Genomic DNA, 21,231 nt, shown 5'->3' on the forward strand with positions numbered 1-21,231 from the left:
TGAGTGAGATGAGTCCTTATCATTAAAAAACGTGCTTAACGTGCTTTTTATTTAATCCAAAACAATATATTTGTTTATTATTGTGTATTTTCTATTGGATTATAACAATTTGCCAGTTTTTATTTTATGATAGAAAATTTATTAAAACTGAATTATTATTATAGAAATGATATTAAAAAAGCAAATGTGTTATAGAATTAGTAAATTGGGACTAATGATACCAAACTGGAAAGGTTTTATTTATCACAATACCATTCTTGTATACTTTCATTGTTAAATTTACTGTTGGATATATTTCTATTCTCTTATTTTATTAATATAAAAATAATCTTAGGATACACTTTAGATAGATTTACAACAATTCTCCCTGTACTAAATTATTAAAAAAAAAAATTTTTTTTTTGGTAGGTTATTGATCATGATAAATGGGATTATGTTATAGAAGAATTGAAACTTCCAAAGTCATGTGCTAACTTCTCTCTGGGACTCCGTCAAATATATATAAGGTAAGTGCTTTATATTTTCACTCATTCATTTCAATGTTTACTCTTTTTGAGGATGATGATTTAATTACAGTCAGAAATATACCACTGTTTGATTATCATGTATTTGTATATACAATAAAACCTATTAAGTTGATTATTGTTTAATCTCAAAGATCAATTACCAAATTTGCTAATTCCCCTTTCATAAGTTGAGCACTCTTCTAATATAGTAGGCCACCAAAATATTGTCGAACAAGTAGTCAACTTGCACAGATTTCGCTGTTACGTTTAATTTATTTGTATTTAATTCATCTGTATCCATTGGTGGTCAAAATCGTTTAAAACTGAACTTATAAATCCAAGAAAAAATAACGAAAAGGTATACATTTTGCTACAACCTTAAATATAAAAATAAAAAGGTACGAAATATCCGTAAAAATAAAATATACGAATTGTAGATTCACTTATACTGAAAATTAACATGCTTTAGCGCTGTTTCCTAATGTTGTCTGTCTTGCACCCCTCTAATTAGTAAAAATGCTTCTGGACCTTCCCCCCCCCTCTCTGCTTAAAACTGTTTAGGAAAATGGGAGACATTTTTTTTTATTATCTGTTTTTAACGTGGAGTTAGGTATGAACAAACTCGATCTTCCCATTAATTTAGGTAACAAGGCAAAATGTGTTGAGTAGTATAACAATAAATTTTACTATAATTTCTATAAAATGTGTTTTTTTTAATTATTTGTATGTTTATTTACTTTTAATTTCGCCGGTAAAGAAGCGCAGCGTGAAGTCGAATTTCGTTTGAAAGCGGTGGAAGTTCTAGGTCCGATCACTAGGAGTTTTTTGTCGTATTTGTCGAGCAGTCGCCGTTCACTATTTTTTTTTTCTTAGACTAGTAACGACATTTTTTTCAAAGCTGTGTTTATAAATTTATTAAAAAAAAAAAAAAAAAAAAAACCGTTTTTATTTTGTTGAAACAATGAGCTAAAAGTATTTTATCCAAAATTCAGTAAAAATTTTCACAAAAGTTATAATCGTCTAAAAGCTTTTGAAAACACTATGCCGGAAAAATACCTGTAAAAATTTTGACACTGTATGTACAATAAATAGAAAATAAATGTTATTTTGAACTTAAATATGTAATCATACTACTCATAATCAGTAACTAGTAGTTGAACTCTACATTATACCAAACTTATAATCATGATTGTAAAAAAACTCAACCCACTGTTTTTTTTCCAGGGTTTTATTGTTTTTTTTTTTCAAACTTAATTGAATTTTTCATCATTTCTTTTATTGTGTCTAGTCTTAAAGTAAATCTTGCTACATTAATAAATACTATTAATTTTGTCAATAACTGAGCCATTAATAACCATAATTAATGCATTATATTAATGTCATTTACATTGATAAATTGGCAAATTTGAGAAAAATGTATTTATTTATGCAATGGTGCATTGCGTTACTTTTCTAACTATGTAATTGTGCCCTATGTTATGTAAAGTGAAAGAGAGCTTCTTGAATAAGCTCTGGTATTTCAACATCAAGGAATACATCAGAATCTTGTTCCTGATTATTATATTCTGATATTATTCTATTCATATACTTATGCTGCATTCATAGAGGTGGTATTAAGGAATTAGAGGGAATATCCGTTTTTTTTTTTTTTTTTTAATCGGGGGACTCTTTGCCTACTGCACCGAACAGGTTTTGATCACGTGCTTGGGAGACATTTCTTTCAACTGGGGTATTTTACATGGAGTTCAGTGGTGTTTAGGAGTCCCCACTTAAAAATGGTTAAATATATACTTGTGCTCTCAACTGTAAGGAAAAAGTCATAAAGTGTAACGTTTCACTTGAAGTCTATTTACATGTGAGTTATAAATTTCATTGGTCTTTGGCGCAAGTTTGGCGATTTTTAAGGACATTTACTACGCCTAGAGAATCGTTTTCTTTTGAAGAAAAGAAACGAAATAGAAAAGTTTGCCGGGGAACAATAATCAGATAGTTTAAAACTTTACAACGAAAATTTCGAAAACTGAAAGTGAATTTTATTTATTTATTTGTGAAACATTTGACGTAACTAAACATGTAGCTTTTTTTTTACTTAACTTAAAATTATTGAGCTTTATTTTCAATAGATTTTTTATTTGCTTATTCGTATAGCCCTTTTATTTGTATTCGTATAGCCCTTAGCGGTTCCAGGAGGTGACTTCATTTATGTTAATTAGTGGTTGCTAATAATTGATAGTCTCAAAAAACTGCCTAGTAATGTCGTCACCGCGAATGGAGTAAATTAAAATAACCATTAACCAAGTCAAGAGAGCAATATCAACATTTTCTCCGTTGCTACGCAATCAAGTTGAGACTATGAAAAGAATGAATTAAAAACTGGACTGATTTTTTTGTCCCAAAAAGACAAGACTGTTTTCTTTTTAATTCTCGTTTGAAAATAAAATTTAAATCAATAAATTATTCATTGTAATTTTAAAACTTTTTATCTGACCTCATTTGTGTTTTGTTTTTACTTCATTTTTATGAGAATTTCATACTAAAATAAAACTTACTCATAACTTTTTATAATTATATACAAAATTGTAGGACTAATCATTTTTATAGTCTTCTGGGCTAGGATATTTAAAAAGGGAGGGAAAAAAAAGTTTATGAAAAAGTATAATGCTCCTTCACTAGGTTTTATATAATTTACGATATTTTTTTATTTATTTGGTAACTGATAAAATCTGTGAATTTTAATTGGCATTTTAAAAACATTTACGTTACATAGTTTTCTTTGGATGATTTGCAAATAGCATCCTGATGTTTCTATTAAGACACTTATTTTCGCAAATTCACCATAAAATGTCGAACGTTTTTCAAATCAAGACATTTATTACCAAGTGTAGCTAATGTGTGATTTCTTTGTTTTTCCTTAATTTGCAAACTTGTTTTCTCACCATCACCTTTGATACAATACTCTCATTTTTAACTGAGTTCGTAAGATTAAGATGCTGAAATGGTGGCCACAAAACTAAGGAAATAAAATGTATTCTATTATGTTTACATTCACAACGTTTATAATGTTAAATTTTATTAACTCCAAATATCTAGCTTCAAAATTTTAAAGTTGAAGGTAACTTCATAATTATAATATTGATGCTACGATTCTCTTACTTTTTTAAGGATGTTATGAACCCTTTTAAAATATTGAAGTATAGATGTTTATTTCTACGAGCTTAAAATTCTTATCAAAATACCAAATGTAATACAGTATGATCGATGATATAAACTTCATTGACTTCAGAAAAATAAAATATAAAGATGGGGAAAAAAACGTCAACATGTTTCGAGCGCTCAAAAATAAGTGCCCATTCTCCAGACTCCAAGACTCGCCAATCGGGAATGACTCCTGACGTGAATTTTTGACCGCTGAAAACATGTCTACTTTTGTCATTATAAATATTTGGAAGTCAATGAAATTGTTATATGCTTTCGCTTCAGTTTATTGAGATTATTCAATTAGTAAAGCAGTTTATTAAAATAAGCTTTACGTAAGATAAAGGCATAGGCTCTTAGATTAAAAAACTAATAATTATTCATAACTTTCTAAAAAATCAATGCAGTACTTTTTTTTTTTTTACTGCTGGACTTAAAAACATTATTTTAGGGTGTCAAAAATTCCGTTTACAAATGAAATTTCAAAAGTTGAATGAGGCATTGGAATGTCCCCTAGCCACAGGGATCAAAGTTCAGTAGTTCCAAGGACAATTATTTCAAACAAGTTAACATCTCCATTCGAGTAAAAAAAAAAAAAAATTGATGTTTTTTTATTTTTTTATTTATCAATTCCAAAATTTATACTTGATGTATTTTAGGGTATACTTTAGACGCACTTCGATAGTTTATTTTTACACCCTTTATTTATTATTATTTTTTTTTTATTTTCTTAAAATAATTCATATTATATGATTTAATGCATCCATGGTATTACAAATGCATTTAGTAAACATGTAGTAATAGCATAATGCATATAGTAAACGGGGCATCCAACATATATCCTTATTCTTAATGCCTCTATTAGCAAATTAATGAAATAAGTTTAAATAAATAATAATAGTTACATTTAGTTTTTAGGCAATGAAATGTTTCGAAAAATTGTATTCATAATTTCTGTAAAAAGTATAACACTCTCCCTGCGTTATTATTTCAGTTTGTTCTTTTTTTAAAAAAGCAAAATAAATTCAAAAATTGCACATTTTATTACATATTTCATAATTACGTGAGTTAAAATATTCAACTTCATGTAAAAGAGTTTTTTTCGTTGTTGTATATAATACGATCATAAAGTTTGTTAGAAAATAGAAATTAGTGAAAAATAATATAAAAGAAAGAAAAAAAGACAAAAAAAACATAAATTTATAAGTTTTTGAGAGTAACGCGGCTTTGGAATCTTTTTACAATTTTCTATTTTTACGCATAATAGAAAGAAAAAAAAAACCACCGTATTTTATAATTAAAAAAAAAAAAATCTATATTGAATGAAAATAAGAAAATATCATGGATGAAATTTAGCTTAAATCGTTACCTTATAAGTTTACCACATTTAGGCATTAATCACTTCATTTAAATATTTTTTTTATTGTCGCCAAATTATTTTTTCAAAAATAGTTTTAATTTTTCTCATCCTCTACTGAATAAAAGCAACTGAAACTTAAGATTTTCATTTTTAATATGGTATAAAAAAAAATTCTTGTTCATAATTCAAAATTTTTCTTCCATTATTAAATTAAGTAATAAATAATTATAAATTTTTTTTACGTGAAATTATCTTTGGGTAAACGATTTACATCTGAGGGAAAATGAAATTAATATTAAAGACACCAAACTTTCTTCTGCTCTCCTGACTTAACGCCCGTAATTCCCAGATTGCGACTACCCCGTATCATATTTACCCGTATCTAGGTTCATATATATATATAGTACGTTTTTGTGTCAGATTTCGTAACTTAGTTAATAGTTAGCACTAATTAATTAGCATATTTGAGGTTACCGCCCGAAACCATTAAGAATTATACATCATTCGAACGAAAGTTATTCCGGATAATATCTATTTCATTTTGCGCACACGAATTAACGGTGTGTATAAGAAATCCTATAAAATGCAATATTCCCATTTCGTAAAAAAATCATTCGTTTTACTGTTATTATTTGTGTAACATATAGGAAAAACGATTATGTAAAAATTTTGTTATAATTTTAAACTTCCAGATAAGAGACTTCCTGAAACCCAACGTTTAATATAATGGTCATTATTTAGTACATATTATTGTCACTAAGAAAACAATATAATAATAATCGCTTTGTAATGACATACAAATAGAAATATAGATTTAAAAATATTGGATTTATCCTCGTGGATCAAATTTTTTATTGACAATTAAAAAACATACGAAATTAAACATTCGATTCACTTAATCTTTGAACAGTTATTATATCTAATTTTGAATCTATTCTAGTAGATTCTACTCTATGCAAAAAATGATATAGATTAAAATGCAAATTTTTTACGTAATAATTAAAAACAAACAAAAGTTAATGAAGTTTAATCAATTGAAAATTAAAAATTTATGTATAAATTGACTTTCTGAGCTAAAAATTTCTTACTAAAAATCACATTTTCTGTTATTATTTAAAGCTCAGGTGTCGGGAGAACTTCAGAAACGTTATTTTATTTCCCTACGAAGCTCTAAAGTACGTACGTCAAAAACAGCATACAACTAATTGTTCGAGCGAAGAGAAATTTTATTTTGAATTAAATGTGTATAAATAAATATCGAATGAATATATACCTAAATACATAATGCAAAGATAAACTATTGAAATATGCATTCTGTACTAAGTTATATTTATAAAAAAAGTTTGTTTCTTGTTGATTGAAACAAAATTCTTCCGTAGTTAGTAAATAAATAAGTCCTTCCGTAACTTAATGGCAACCCTACAAACCTGTTTCTTTGCTCAATTTTTCCTCTTGAAAAAGCAATGAAACTGATGACTTTAGAATAGATGCTTTTATAATCAGAACAATACTAGTTAAAATATTTTTAATATCGGGTTTTAAAAAATTTGTAATCATTTGAGAAAAATGCTAAGGTGAAATTTTTTTCTCCACATGTTTATGGATTTCTTTCCCCCCTACAATATTTAATTTTCATCAACCCCGCCTCTTTGAGGTAGTAGTTGAAAACAGGTTTTATTCTATCGCTTTCTTATTTATTCTGGGTTGAGAAGAGAGAAATAAATTTTCTATTTAATTTCTACCTTCTAATTTTTGAAAACAGAATAGTCAATCGTGCATTTTTTTTATTTAATTATTTAAAAAAATATATACTGTCTGCGCCTGTATTTTAAAAGAAAGAAAAAGAAATACTGTTTTCATGCCGTTTCTTACACTTTCCGGTTCCGATTTTTTGTATTTGTAACAATAATAACAATTGAGTTTACAATTTTAAGCAGGAATTTTTTAAGCTAATGCTTTTATAATTATTTCTGTGTGATAAATTAGCTTAGTTTAACAATTATAAAAATATATTAACGTATACATTTTGCTACCAGTTTAAATATAAAAAGAAAACGGCAGCTACGTTTATATTTAATGAGTAGTAGTTGTATTTTTTATTATAGAACTGTATTTTTTATGAGCTTGAATTTAATTTTCTTCGAAATTTTCACGTGCGATTGTCGTGCCTTATAAGTTGCATTCATAAGCACTTAATTATAACACTTAGCATTCCGTCTCTGGCGCTACATTAGTACAACAAAAAGCTTTCAAAATCTTAGGAAGATCACTTTAAAAAGTAAGCACTTTATTCCGCCAGATATTATATAAAAAAATAAATTTATTAATAAAATAAATACGATTTATGCTGTTTTAAATTAGAGTTTTTAAATTTTAATAAGGAATTCTAAAGTATTCTTGCCATTGTGGAAAAGAAGGAAAAAAACTCCCTTTAAAAAATATCAAACATTGAAACAATATTTTAAAAAATTCATAACTGCAATGTAATTAAATAGTACAGTTTTCAAGTAATGACTTAATTCATTTTAAGCCAAGCATAGAAATTTTATTAATTACATTCATTAAGACACACGAAAAGTTTCGTACATGAAAAATAATACTTAATGTAAGAAATGAAATGGTACATTAATGGTAATGGTGCATATATATAATGTTACATAAATGGTAATGGTGAATAAAATGGTAATTTTATTTACAGAACTTGCACCTTTAATCCATAATAAAAACATACGATTAATCTCAAGTAGAATAATTATACATTTTCAAGTCAATAACTGTTTTCAAATTGTTTTTGTTTTTTTAAATTTAGTTTATTTTAATAATTTGTCGGCAGAAGGTGTAGCAGAAAAATAAAATTATTGAAAAATACTCACCACAGTGTCAATAATATATATATATATATATATATATATATATATACAGTAGGAAACCGATTATCCGGAACGATCGGGACCATCGCTATTCCGGATAACTGATTTTTCCGGTTTTCTGAATCGCTACAAAAAGTCGTTTTTTTTATTGTTAAACCCAACTATAAAAAAAATATTTGGAAATAATCTTGAAAAAACGAAGTAATACACTAATGATTATTTCCAAAATGATGCTAGGGTAAATATCTTTCAAAAAAGAAAGAAAAATCCTAAAATCTTATGAGGAAAAAAAAATTTTTTTTTAAAAAAAATAGCGGGAAAATTTATTAAATTTCGTTCCGGTTTTTTGGTTTTCCGGTTTTCTGATTTCCGGATAACGGGTTCTGTACTGTATATATATATATATATATATTTTCAGGCATGTGATTCTTCCGTTAATTCGCGGAAATCCGCGAATCACTAATTTATATTCCGACAATATTTATTTTCTCGGAGCTTCGCTGATTTAAAATGTAAATTTTGTTACGCAGAGTTTCGTTACCAAAACATTTATACCGCCCTTATCGGCTTCCTTCTATTTTTCCCCCCAAGTTCTTATTTACAAGCGATATCTATTTGCCATAATAACTTAATGAATTACTGAGTTAGAATTAATGAACTACTGAGGCAAACAAGAACTCACTCATAATCTAAGAAGTAATTCCGAAATGACAAACGTTTAAAAAGTTGTGTATGTTTCTTTTTTCTTTAAACTTAGTATTGTATTAAATATAGAAATTTTGTTACAAATTTCAATTTGTAACAGAAGAATTATGTAATCAGTGTGGTATATTTGCCCCTCCCCCCTCTTTTCTGTTAGTTGGCTACAATTAAATGTAGTTAAATTTTTATGATATTACAGCATGGAATTTTAACCCGCTCGATACTATTGTAAATCCGTGTTACGATCTTTTTTTGTTTTCTTTTGCGGTAATGCAGTTGATTTTCTCATGGCTTTTAAAATTCTGATGTTATTATGTAACGCAAAATTTTAAATCGCGAATTTAATTAATCACTTTTTGATGCGCTTGATTTGTGTCGATATCATCGTAAATCCATGCGGTGTTTCGATCGTTTTATCAGTTATTAATTCTACGACTTTTCTCAATGTTGTTTTAAATCTCTGTATATGTATACATTATTACGACACTCGAAATTCCATTCGTGCATTTATTAGTCGCTTCTGACTCGACGATACCATTTTTTTTTCGATCGATTTTCTCAGTATTTGCTACTGATTTAGTTTTTAATTGCCGATATTTTAATACGATATATGAAAACGAGAAATTCGAATTGCACATTTGAGTAATTACTTTTTGACTTCCATCAAAAAGTGTGCAACGGAGGCAAATTTATCCCAATATTTAATCCTGGAGTTCCCTTGTCTTCTGGATTGGGTCCAAAATTACATGGCTGCGGAGTTGAACAGTAGTAGTCGTAAACCCAAAAAATCGTCGACTGATCAACGACGGTTGTAAAATGAAATACATGTATCATAATTGTACACCGAGTTATTTTTTGTCCCGCAGTGGACTGATCATAAAAACATGGTTCCCAGTAGAACACTGAAGTCAAGCATCACTGGCTGCGGTCAGTATGTGGGGTGACCACTTTGCTTAGCCTGTATAGGGACCGAGGATGCGCGATATCGGTCCTCGTTAAACTTTTCTACCGTAAATTGCTTGACTTCGCGCTCAGGTGGTCGGGCTACCAAAGCAGGGGTGCCATCCCCTCAGCAGAGGATTAAAATTGCGTTGTCATGTCTTCGGATCATTCTCAGGAATGTTTCCCGGACCGTCGCCAATTGTGCAGCTCTAGTGCGACGTAAATAAATTAACTACCTATCAAGTTATTTTTGTTTACTGGTTTAATTTGATTGCAATTTCAACTATTTTTCTTTTAAAAAATATTACTCTGTTAAGGTTATATGGTTAAATTAGAGATTTATTATAATTTGGAAATAAAAATTGTCAGGTAAATTTTAAGCCATAATTAATAAATAAAGTTTGTAAAAATAAAATCCGTATTTTGAAATACATATGAAAGTAACCATACTTAGTAGTATCTAATAATGAATTATTACGATGAAGTGGGTCAAAAAGTTATTTATGGGAGCCGTAATAATATCGGGAACTGCCGATATGAAATCGACATGTTTGCAGAAATTCAAAAAATATCAAGATTTTTCAAAAGCGTATTTGAAGGGTCACTCGGTTTTACTGTGACACAAATAATGTACGTCCAAAAGTTAAAATATGAATGCAAAATTCGAGTGCTTAAAAATATCGAGTTTCAAAAGTACGTTTCTTGAAAAAATGAATGAAAAAAGCTTGGATTTACGATGTCATTATTCAAAACGCTATTCTGTAAATAACGGGGATATTGATTGATTTCGAAATAGAACTTACATGATTTCGCTCTTATAATGTAGCTTTCATTTGAGAATTACAAAATAATTCCCGAGGATATATATTTCTTTTAAATTAAAAATTTATAGGTAGCTTATTAAAATTTATTTCACATTTGCTTCCCCTTTAAAAAAATTTCCGGAGCGTGTGAATCGTGTTAAAAGCAATTTTGGATGATAAACAATAATCCGTAAGACTTCCTGTGTGTGTATGTTATGCTTACGAGGAGATGGGGTTTAATTTACCTGTTCACAAGAGTTATCTGTAATTTATAAATTCTAACAGATCGTGCTATATTTGTTTATAATATCCAAGTTTATTATTTTTTGGATAGCGTGCTTGTGGAATCTTCTTAATTTATATGTTTTTGTTTGTTAAAATTTAAATTGAAAGAACGCGTTGTGTCGCAAACATTACAAGTATAATATTATTGGATAGCGCATTTTCAGACTTGGGAGTAAAAATTAATCGGAAGTCTTATGACGAACTTTAGCCTATAGCACCATCTGTGCTGAGCTTTACACGGCCAACCATCCATATATATGAGCCTCGATGGCTCAGGGGATAGAGCCTTCCAATGAGGTGAACCGGGTTCGAATCCCAGTCGATACGAATTCCTTATCCGGCTTGCACCGACCGCAGTGCTGATGTGAAATATCCTTAGTGGTGGTCGGATCATGGGTTAGAGTCCCCTTGCCGTCAGGCTAACCGTAAGAGGTTTTCGTGGTTTTCCTCTCCATGTATCGCAAATACGGATTAGTTCCATCAAAAAGTCCTCCACAAAGGTCTATTTGTCGCAATGCTTGATCCAGGAGTTCCTTTGTCTGCTGGATCGGGTTCAAAATTACAAGGCTACGGAATTGAACATAGGTAGTTGTAAACCCTAAATTGGGTAAGCTGTTTAACGACGGTTGTAAAATTTTAAAATATTGTTTTATATATTTTAACTATATTCATTAAACTAATTTTAATATTTTTCAAAATTCAATTAAATAACAACCCCTAAGAAGCTTTTTTCTATTGGCGATCAGAATTGAATCAATGAGTCAATTTTCTGATTGTATTTTTAAGTTTAGCTTACAAAAAGTCCACCTGCAGTATATTTTTTTGTGTCTAATTTTAAATTAAGTCTCACTGATTCAGTTGATCTGATTCTCAGAGTATTTATTGAGAATGTGTCCGAGGTTCCGAGAAGAAAATTTTCTCATTAAAAAAAGAAATTAATAAATAAAATCCTTATGCCATTTCAATTTAATGTCTAAAGAGAAATTGATTATACCTATTATTAAATATGACTCAAATGACTTTTTATGTCAATTTGTTTATTTATTACTTTGAATTCTTTAAGTTTATGAGTAGGACTTAAAATTTAGTTTTAAAAATTATACTATTTCTCTTTTCTTTTTTTAACACATGCTAGTTTATTCAAAAATTGTGTAAAATCAAATGAAAAAAAAATTCGTTCCTTGTTAAGAAAAAAATTATCAAAAAATGTTAACAAAAAAACAAATATTTTTAAAAAGCAGTGAAATCTTTAAAAGATCTTCTGCACCCTGTGATCACATCATTTCTCAGAAACATTTTCTAAATATGCTCACAAGCTTGAAACTTTTTTCTTGTAATAATAATATTTTACTTTAATTTTACGTTTTTAAAAATGTTGATTAGAATGGTGGTACCACAGGATAACGCCAAAAAGGATCACAATTTTGCTAGCAAAACTTTTCTTAATAAATATTTGGTTAAAATGTAATGAAAATTTAAGCAGTAATTGTTGAGAAACCATTCCTTTTGTTTTTTAGAGAAATATTCGAAAAATAGCCATGTTAACGCACTAAGAGAAAAGCATAAAAATAGGATAAAAATTAAAATTCTGTTACAATCGTTGGAGTTATAAACTAAAAATTGGAACGGCCTTAAAGTGAGAATCCCAGAACATTGCTTAAAACCAACGGTAATTTTTTTAGATCCTTTAAAAGTTCAAATCTGTTCTAATTATTTGAATTTAATGTAAAAATATTTTCCTTTCAATAGCAATTAAAAAACATTTACTCATAGCCAACATAATTGCTTTTAAATAATTGCATTTATAATTGCTTTTAAATTATTGCTTTTATAATTGCTTTTAAATAATTGCTTTTAAATAAATGCCCTAAATAATTTCTTTTTAGTCTTTTAAATTTGAAAATTGTTTTTTTTTTTATGAAAATTAAATTTTTATTGTTTAATTTCCATTACAAGAAAGTCTTACAGATAAGTAATTTGTGAATAATTTTAATGGTTGTCATAATATTCATTCGAATAATATCTTCAATATAATATTCAGACGACCAAAAAAAAAATTTATATATATTCTTTTCTACGAGAAAATTCCGGCTACTGTAAAATTTTTCTGACTCCTGCACGTTTCGTATTTGTTCTGATATTCCTGATTTTTAATTGATAGTGCAAGTAAAAATTGCAAAATTCGATAGTTCAAACTTTTGTACTGTCCACTAAATGTATACATGGATCATGTATAAAGCTTTTCCCGCAGGATTCATCGTTTCAAATGTTTTGGGAATTAAACTTAATGAACTGAGAAATGAACTTAATTATTTTACCTATCAAATTTTTAAGGTGATGAATTCAGGGGTCATCCGCTCTTTCTTGTTTTCAGCAAGTGCTGTAATAAATTGTGTTGGGCGGAGTTTAGTAGTTGGTCAATTATTGATTCGTCATCCGAATGTGAAAATGAACAACTTCAATCAACAATACAATGAAATAGTGAATTGAGGGGTCATTTACTAAATTACTTTACTACAGAAATGTTCACTTTTCGTGGTTTTTGAAACACCATTTTAAAGTTCTTTGATTCTTGATCTCGATTTCATATTTTAAATTAAATAGTGATACGAGAGAATATTAACTAATTGATTTTATTTTTTGACTTGACTATAAAATTTTTGTTTATATTGAATCAAACTATCATTGGTTGTTCTTTTAATAAAATTGGGCTGAAACTCTCTGTTCCCAAGTAATACTGAAATATTAATATTTTGTTATTCTTTTGTCATACAATTTGCCTTCATTATGTTTCATTAGCCAATCAGCACGCTCCTGTCCAAGAAAGGGTGAAAGAATTTAATTCTAGTATTTGAAAAGAAGATTTATCGGGAAAAAAAAACATTTAGAAAAGGTTTCTTCGAAATACACAGAATAATTAAAAATAACGAAAAAAAAAAACTGATATTAACAATGTTATGATCACAGAAAGCGATAATTTTAACATACAAATCAGAACTGAGTGATTTCGATAACAATAAGCGATTAATAGCATGAACTGCGATCACTTAAAGTGAAGTCTACTGCATTATGTACATTTAGTTAATTGTTTGCTCTTTTGAAAATTAGTCTGGTATAGTATATGCATTATCCAAAAGTATATCCTGCATTGTGCGTAACGTTTTTAAAAATTGCTTATTTTCGATGTCCGTTTTTTAATTTTCGCCCTTAAAGGTACTTTTTTCATTGGGTGGTTTTAAAAAGAATTTAATTCATGATTAATACAAGTGCTTTTTGAAAAGGAGATTTTTTTCTTTACCACTTCAATTTTCGCCATGTTTTATGCAAAAGCGTGCTTCTCATATTGTTCTAATTCAACGTTTTCTCAATTCATTCAATCATAATCTATTCGGTCCATAGCGTATGAAAGCGCCAATCATTTTACATGTTTGATGAAATACTTGCGAGTCTACATGTGCGTCTACTGAGCTGGGTTTGAAGTCCGAAAAACCTCTTGATCTTTTTATAATGGCTAATATAATCAATAAAAGAGTTCTTTGTCAGAAACTGATTATTTAATTATGATTATGTAAAGTCTGAAAATTATTTTGCATTTTGTTAATGTATATAGTGCTTAAATTTTTTTTTTTTGAGTGCTTAAAAAGTCTTAAAAGGTGCTTATTTTTTATTGAAAGATTTGGCTCTCCTGATTCTATTAAAATTATTATCCTGATTTTTCTCTTGCGCACTATGAAGCCCTTGATACTGACAAAAATAACAATAAAACTTCGATGAGCTTTTTTCTATAATTTAAACTGAAAATTGTGAGAAAATCAACATTTAAATATTGAATTTTTTTTTTAAAAATAAGGCATTTCTTTAAAAAAAATTCGTTTTAAAATTCCAAATCATTTAAAAAATTTCATTAATATTCCCCCGAAAAAAGATTAAAATAATGAATTGAAAATAATCCTAACAAATTAAATATTTCTAGTAGTAATCAGAACTAAATCCATAAACACTGATAATTTTACCTGTGTGTAATTATTATTATTTAAAAACAATAAATAACTGGAATCGTAATAAAAAGGAAGTGTTTTTAAGGAAAAGCTTACTTTTACAATAAAGGCACATTTATTGGGATGAAAAGCAGACAAAAAACACTTCGGGAGAATACTGGTGTGTGTTCCCGCTACATATTATAAATTCTCGTGAATTTTTCCCGAATTTCGTATCCTTGTCCCATAACAAACTCCTAGTTTATGTGAAACTGTAATTTAATATGTTTTTTCAAACTCATGAGATTTGTAATCTAAAACAGTCATTTTCCTATTCTGGAGATCCAATGGAGCAAACACCTGTAAGTCAATGAATGAGCGGGAAACTCTCAAGGTCAACGCTCTAACCTTGACAGTGAGCTTCGCGGCAGAACTGTCAGATGCGCATTTTTGTAACGAAGAGGACCGCTTCTAAAGGTCGATGTTCTTCATAGTAAACTTCCGTCATTCATCCTCTTGCTGCCTTTCTCTTAATATGCTTACTCATAGTGGTTGAATAAATTGCGCTGTAATAATTGGTTTAAAATAACTCCCATTAACTACCAAGAATTTTGAAATTCTGTTTACAATATTTTTTACTCATTAAAAAATTTTAAATACAACAAATAAAGCGAAGAATTCTTCCAACAAGCAAAATGCTGAAACTTCTCTCTTTATAGATAAAAAAAAAACAAACTTAAACTGAAATTTTTAGCTGTTTAAATGCAGGATGATTAAAAAGGCAATAAGGGCTAGTTTTAATTTAACTAAAAACTAGTGTATTGGTTCCAAGTACTCCATTTAATTTTACAATAAAGTATAAAATTCTTGTGTTGTATAATATTTAATTTCGAACCCTTATCTACATGTTTTTTTTTTCTTATTTAAGAGCTAGTTAGTATGTAATTTTATTAATATTATATACATCTATGGAATTAAGTACTGTATACTGCATATGTGCTAATTTTAACTTATTTCTGTGTCATTGTTCTTAAGCAACTTAGTTACTTCAATTTATTCTACTTAGCGATGAATTTTAGTACTTTTTTTTGTTTAGTTTAGGGTAATTTTATTATAGATTTCTTTATGTTTTTTCATATAATAGTAATAAGATAAATTTTCGCCACGTAACTGTCCGAAAGATTACATCTAATTATGTTTCTACAGAGACAATCACTTTGTAAAATCATGCAAACGAAGAAAGAAAAAAAAAAAAGTGATGAAATTATACGAAATGCCATGCGTCGCAGGAGGTTGATCCTTTTGTTGCACTTTAAATTATAAAAATAAAAAATAAGCCAAAATATATACTTAAACTAAACTAAATTGTTTAATATTATTGCTTATTAGTTAAGGATTCAAAATGTTACTGAAATTCTGAAAATTAGGACAGTTGAAAATTGTGAGCTAACAATATTCTGTTAATCACTGCCCTCAATGTATTTATTTTGAATACTTGTTTAAAAATAAGCTTTCTAATTTGGGGCAAAAATGCCCTTTAATGACTAAAATGTCAAGCATCTTATTTTGTTTAAATAGTATTAAGTAACGGTTTAAAACTTAAGTAGACAAATTTATTTATATTATTTCTATTCATAATCCCTTAGTAATTTTGTATAGTGCCAGGAATTAGTATAAAATATCCCAAGAAATATTTTTCCTATCTTAAAGGCTAATGTTGGGTATTCATGGCGTTAATTGCGCCAATGTGATACATACATACTGTGTCTAGATGTTTACAAACAAAAATAAAAGGATTGAATTTAAATAGGAAGGTTACTTAAAAAATGACAGTAATAGAAAAAGAAATATTTTTAGAAAAAGCAATTTAGTCTTTTGATGCATTCCCAAAAACGTAAAGTATTATTTTAATAAAAAGTATATAATATATATATATATATATATATATAAGAAAACTTTTTATCCATTCATAAAGTTTTGCAATTTAATGCTGTACATTAGACTGCTATTTATTTTACTTATGTTATTCTTTAAATTGACGAAAACTGACTTAGAAAGAAACCTCTTAACAAAAATGACCCAAAGATTTTTGAAGGTTTAATGCTAAATTTAAATGTGTCTGTATTGTAATATAATTTTGGCAGCAAAAAATCATCGAAAATCTATATTGCTGTGCCATACCATGCTATAATATAGGGTAGGGTTATGGTATGGTATGGCAAAGTCGTAATTTTTTTTAAATATACCAATCAAAGCTCTAATAAAATATGTTAATAATTTTAACTAAACTGGTTTAAATAATAATTTACATGCATCAATGAGATCAAACTTTAAAAATGATCACAATCTTAAAAATTCGTTAATAAATTATCCTGAATAAAAAAAATACGAAAATCATTTGATTTAAATAAAGATTTAAATTATGCGACGTATGTTTGCTGGCTGTGAAAATTAAATAAAGAGGATTAAAGCAACGGTTGAGAGGAAAGAGGCGGGCAAAATTATCTAAAAAAAGAAAAATAATGACTGAAAGTGTAAAAAAAATTGTTAAGTAAAAATACTTAATAATATTTACACACTTAATATTTTGATAAGCTGTTAATATAATCTGAAAAATCGGGTCATGTTTCTGAAAATTCTTAAATACAGATCATTTTCATGTTCCGGTAGTTTTTAAACTTATTCAAAAATGGAAGTATAGAACGAGTTATGACCAAAAGTTTCTGTGTTTTCTGATCTTGTTAATTTTGCTTTTGATTGTAGTAAGCAAAAATAGAGGGTGACTACAAAATACTGTTACAAATAACGAATCATTTTATTGTATAGATGTTAAATAGAAAATGCCAAGTAAACGAATAAGATGAACACTATAAAATGGATTTATTTGAATGACCGCTATCTTTACTAACGATAATTTCTTTGTCCGACGACATTATTTTAAGAGTTAACATTTACGCAATAAATAAGCTCTGAGAAAGTCTAAGCTTCTGCTCTGTATAGCATTAACTTTAGGTACCCGTATTTTAGCTATTGCTTCGATTCTGAGCCTTGCAGAAACTTATTAAAACCTTGAATAACTAATATCCGTGTTATCGAAAGAAAGTAAGGCGGCAAAGAGAGCAACAAACAATCGCGTGAGAAAACAAGTGAAACTTCCTGGTACCACTGTTCAACCGGAAAGAATTATTGACACAGACAAGATTCTTTACAGCTATAATAATTTTCTCGCTATAATACATGCAGATATTTGTATAAAGAATGTTAATTTCGTTTTTAATTAATACGAAAACTATATAACTTTGCGGGCACCACTCTAATTATATTTCTGTTATAATTCTTTTGACACCAATCATTATATTTCTAACTTAATATAAATTAGTTTATAGAATTTATTTTCAATTTCGGAATCAGAAATAAAGCATTATTTTTCTAATGACAATACACGTTTAGAAGGATCTCGATGTCAGCAAAAATAAGGATAACTCAAACCCCCCTCAGACTCTTCCATAATATTTAAACGGATCCTTATCAACAATCTCTGTTTCGAAATCGGTAGCTGTAACTTTTATTATAATTTTATTTATTTATTTATTTTTTAAAAATTAATTGCCTATTCAAAATACATATTCTCAAGATAGTTTAAAAATTATTTTTATTTATTTATTTATTGCCTTGATAATTCCTGACATATTTATTCCCTTTCATCTAAATGAATTAATAATATGGGTTTTTATTAAATAGTTTCATATGTTCCAAATTCAGTAAAAAAGTTTTCTTTTCTTAAGGTTCTGAAAAAAAATTCAAATGAATTGCTGGTCAAATTTAATTTGAATTCATAATCCTTTGGTGTCGTTTGTTAGCTTTAAAAACTTTTTTGAGGCTGTTCAAATATTACTATTTGTGATTTGTTTAGTTTTCCTTACAAGGGAAGGGAGAAAAAATAAAATAGTAAAATTTTTATAACTTTAATTCGGAGAAAAAACATTTCACATAGTTAAAAAGTTACGCCCACAGGAAAAAAAAAAAGCGTAAAATATTTCTAAAGGCTATTCTTCTAAAAAGTTTATAAAACAAGTTGAAACATAAATTTCATTTTCTATTTCAATTTAATCCTGCAGTTAATAATTACTACAATAAAAGTAATAAACAATGAGGTGTTTCTTACGTAAGCATGGATGGTGGTTGTGATTTGTTAATTTTTGCTGACAAGGGGTAAACGTCCCCACATTGGTTGTACTGTTTTTAAATTTGAAACAGCTTTTCTTAATCAGCTCTATTTTATAAGATTATATTCAACGAACATATTGTTAAATTTTGCCATTTTTATCATTGCTTAATGTGATGACATAATTATTAACATACACACTGTAATGACCTAATTAAAAATATATTATCAATACATAAAAAAGCTACAATTAAAAATGTATATATTGATTTTGAGTTATAAATTTTAAAGTATCGTATAACGCTTATTTCTCATATTGCATACCAAACTAGTCAAAACTCATAAAAATTATAGTCAAACCACAATTTTACGAACTTTTTAGGCATATACTAAAAATTTCGCGACATTTAAAGCTCGGAATATTTTCAATGAATTCAAAAATAATAATTCAGTCAAAATAAAAACTGTCATTTTAAAAAACCCCGAAGAAACATTTATTTTAAAGTTCTTATTTATCTCCAGATGTCTCTATATTAATATTTCTGAATCTTTTTCTATTCACCAGTTACTGAATCTTCTGGATTCATTAAATATCAAGTTTCCTATTTTATGAGCAATTATTCTCTTATAATCTACTTCTTCAAAAAAGGATGATTCAGGCAGTTCTTTCTTATTAGGGTTTCAAAAAATAATTTATAAAAATGTTCACTTACAGTTTTTAAGAAAATTAGAATTCTTCAGAAATCAAAAGAGAAAATTTTTTGGGAGTAGAAAAATATTTTTTTTAAATTAAAGGTAACTAAGAAGCTGAGGTGAAAGCTTAACTAGCTGTGAAAATTAATATAATGTTTAATTTGTTGTAATTCGAAAATAAGTATTTAAGTTTTTGTCTGGTATTAATCTGAGATTGTGAAAACAATAGGTGTCTTAAAAGGGAAGTTCCCTAACTTGTTTTCTTCTGAAAGTTTTTGTTGTCTTTAAAAATATTAAATTTGTTCCTTTCCTTCTGTATTTTGCTTTTTTCCTCCTAATATTGGTAATTCCTAATAATTTATTTGTAATAATGAGCTCTGAATATAAAAAAGATCTTTCACTGAATTTTTAATTTTAAACGCATTCTTCAAACATAATCCTAAGACTTGAATAACATTTGATACATTTTATCACTTAAGAAAAAATAAATTTTAAGATGCAAAAATATTATTTATTTTACCCTCGTATGTTTAAATTTTTAATAGCACTGGAAAATTATTAGAAGTTAGAAATTTGATTTAAGTAGCCTTCGAGATAATTTTCTGCCAAATATCTTATTATTTGAGTCTAGTGGATTAAGACCAAAATGCGTAGAAATAAGGGTTTGCTAAGATCGAATCAGCGTTGCAGGGTGGGCCAAGTCCAGAAAGACATAGTTTCGGATTTGGCCCACTTGAGGAAACCCAACTTTATACCCACGAAGTGGGTTTTTTTTCACATTTTATTATTTCCAATAAATTTTCTTTGCAATTATCAAACCAAATTGTTCTCTGAAATTATCATAAATTTAATTTGATAACTATCTATAAAAATATATAAAGTAAAACTTATTTCAGTAATCGCGTATTTTTGAAAACAATTGAGCTAAATACATGAAAAATAAAGTATCAGATTAAACAAACCTATTGCTAAATTATAACATATTACTTCTTTATAAAAAAAATTATGTGTAATATGCATACACGTAAAATTTATTGTACAATTTATTTGGATTGTAAACCCTTCACGGTTTGTTAAAATACATCTACGGCTATACATATATAACCATTATTTCAAAATGAAAAAGATAATTTTAGACAAAGAATGTAAAAATTTTCAGCTAATAAAAAAATCTGTGTTGAGTATGTTGAAATAATAGACCAAAATAACCCCATTTTATATTAAAATATCTATTATAAATTGTCATCAGCCAAAAATTTAGAATATGTGTTAAAATCAGGGTTGGGTTTTTGACGTCAAAAAGTGGTTTTTGACATGACAAGGGTATAATACTGGTTTAAACCGTCAAAAACCCGTCAAAAATGTCAAAAACTGAAGTTTGCCAAGAAAATATATAAACTTCAAAACTACCAACAGTTGCCATGCATTATATTGAAATTTAATTATACTATAGGTAATCAGCAGGTTTTAAAATATTTTTTAATTAAAATTAAGGTAAAATAACAGATTTAAAATCTCAGAAATTTATATTCAAATGCATGTGCAGAAAAATTTTGCACAAAAATTGTTTAAATATTTATATTTAAAAAAATTTTTTTTTTCTTTTTGATACTTAAGAAAATTAAAAGTTTATTACTATGCATTTTTGACATATAAGGAACATATAACTAATATTTATAAGGAACTTACAAGTTATGTTGTATAAATACAAACTTGATGCAAGTGTGTAAAAA

General features: G+C 27.6%; 1 protein-coding gene across 4 annotated transcripts in view; it reads left to right on the forward strand.

Annotated features, from left to right (window-relative positions):
* Window positions 1-21,231, forward strand: part of LOC107455719 (AT-rich interactive domain-containing protein 2) — a 143,358-nt gene that overhangs the window by 11,597 nt on the left and 110,530 nt on the right. For all 4 annotated transcript variants that reach the window (XM_016073386.3, XM_071187979.1, XM_071187978.1 and 1 more), the window contains one exon: window positions 409-506. In XM_016073386.3, coding sequence (XP_015928872.1) covers window positions 409-506 — 98 coding nt within the window. Of the gene's footprint in view, window positions 1-408; window positions 507-21,231 lie in introns of those variants that run through there.

Source organism: Parasteatoda tepidariorum, chromosome X1, assembly GCF_043381705.1.
Source record: "Parasteatoda tepidariorum isolate YZ-2023 chromosome X1, CAS_Ptep_4.0, whole genome shotgun sequence".
Classification (NCBI taxonomy): Eukaryota; Metazoa; Arthropoda; class Arachnida; order Araneae; family Theridiidae; genus Parasteatoda; species Parasteatoda tepidariorum.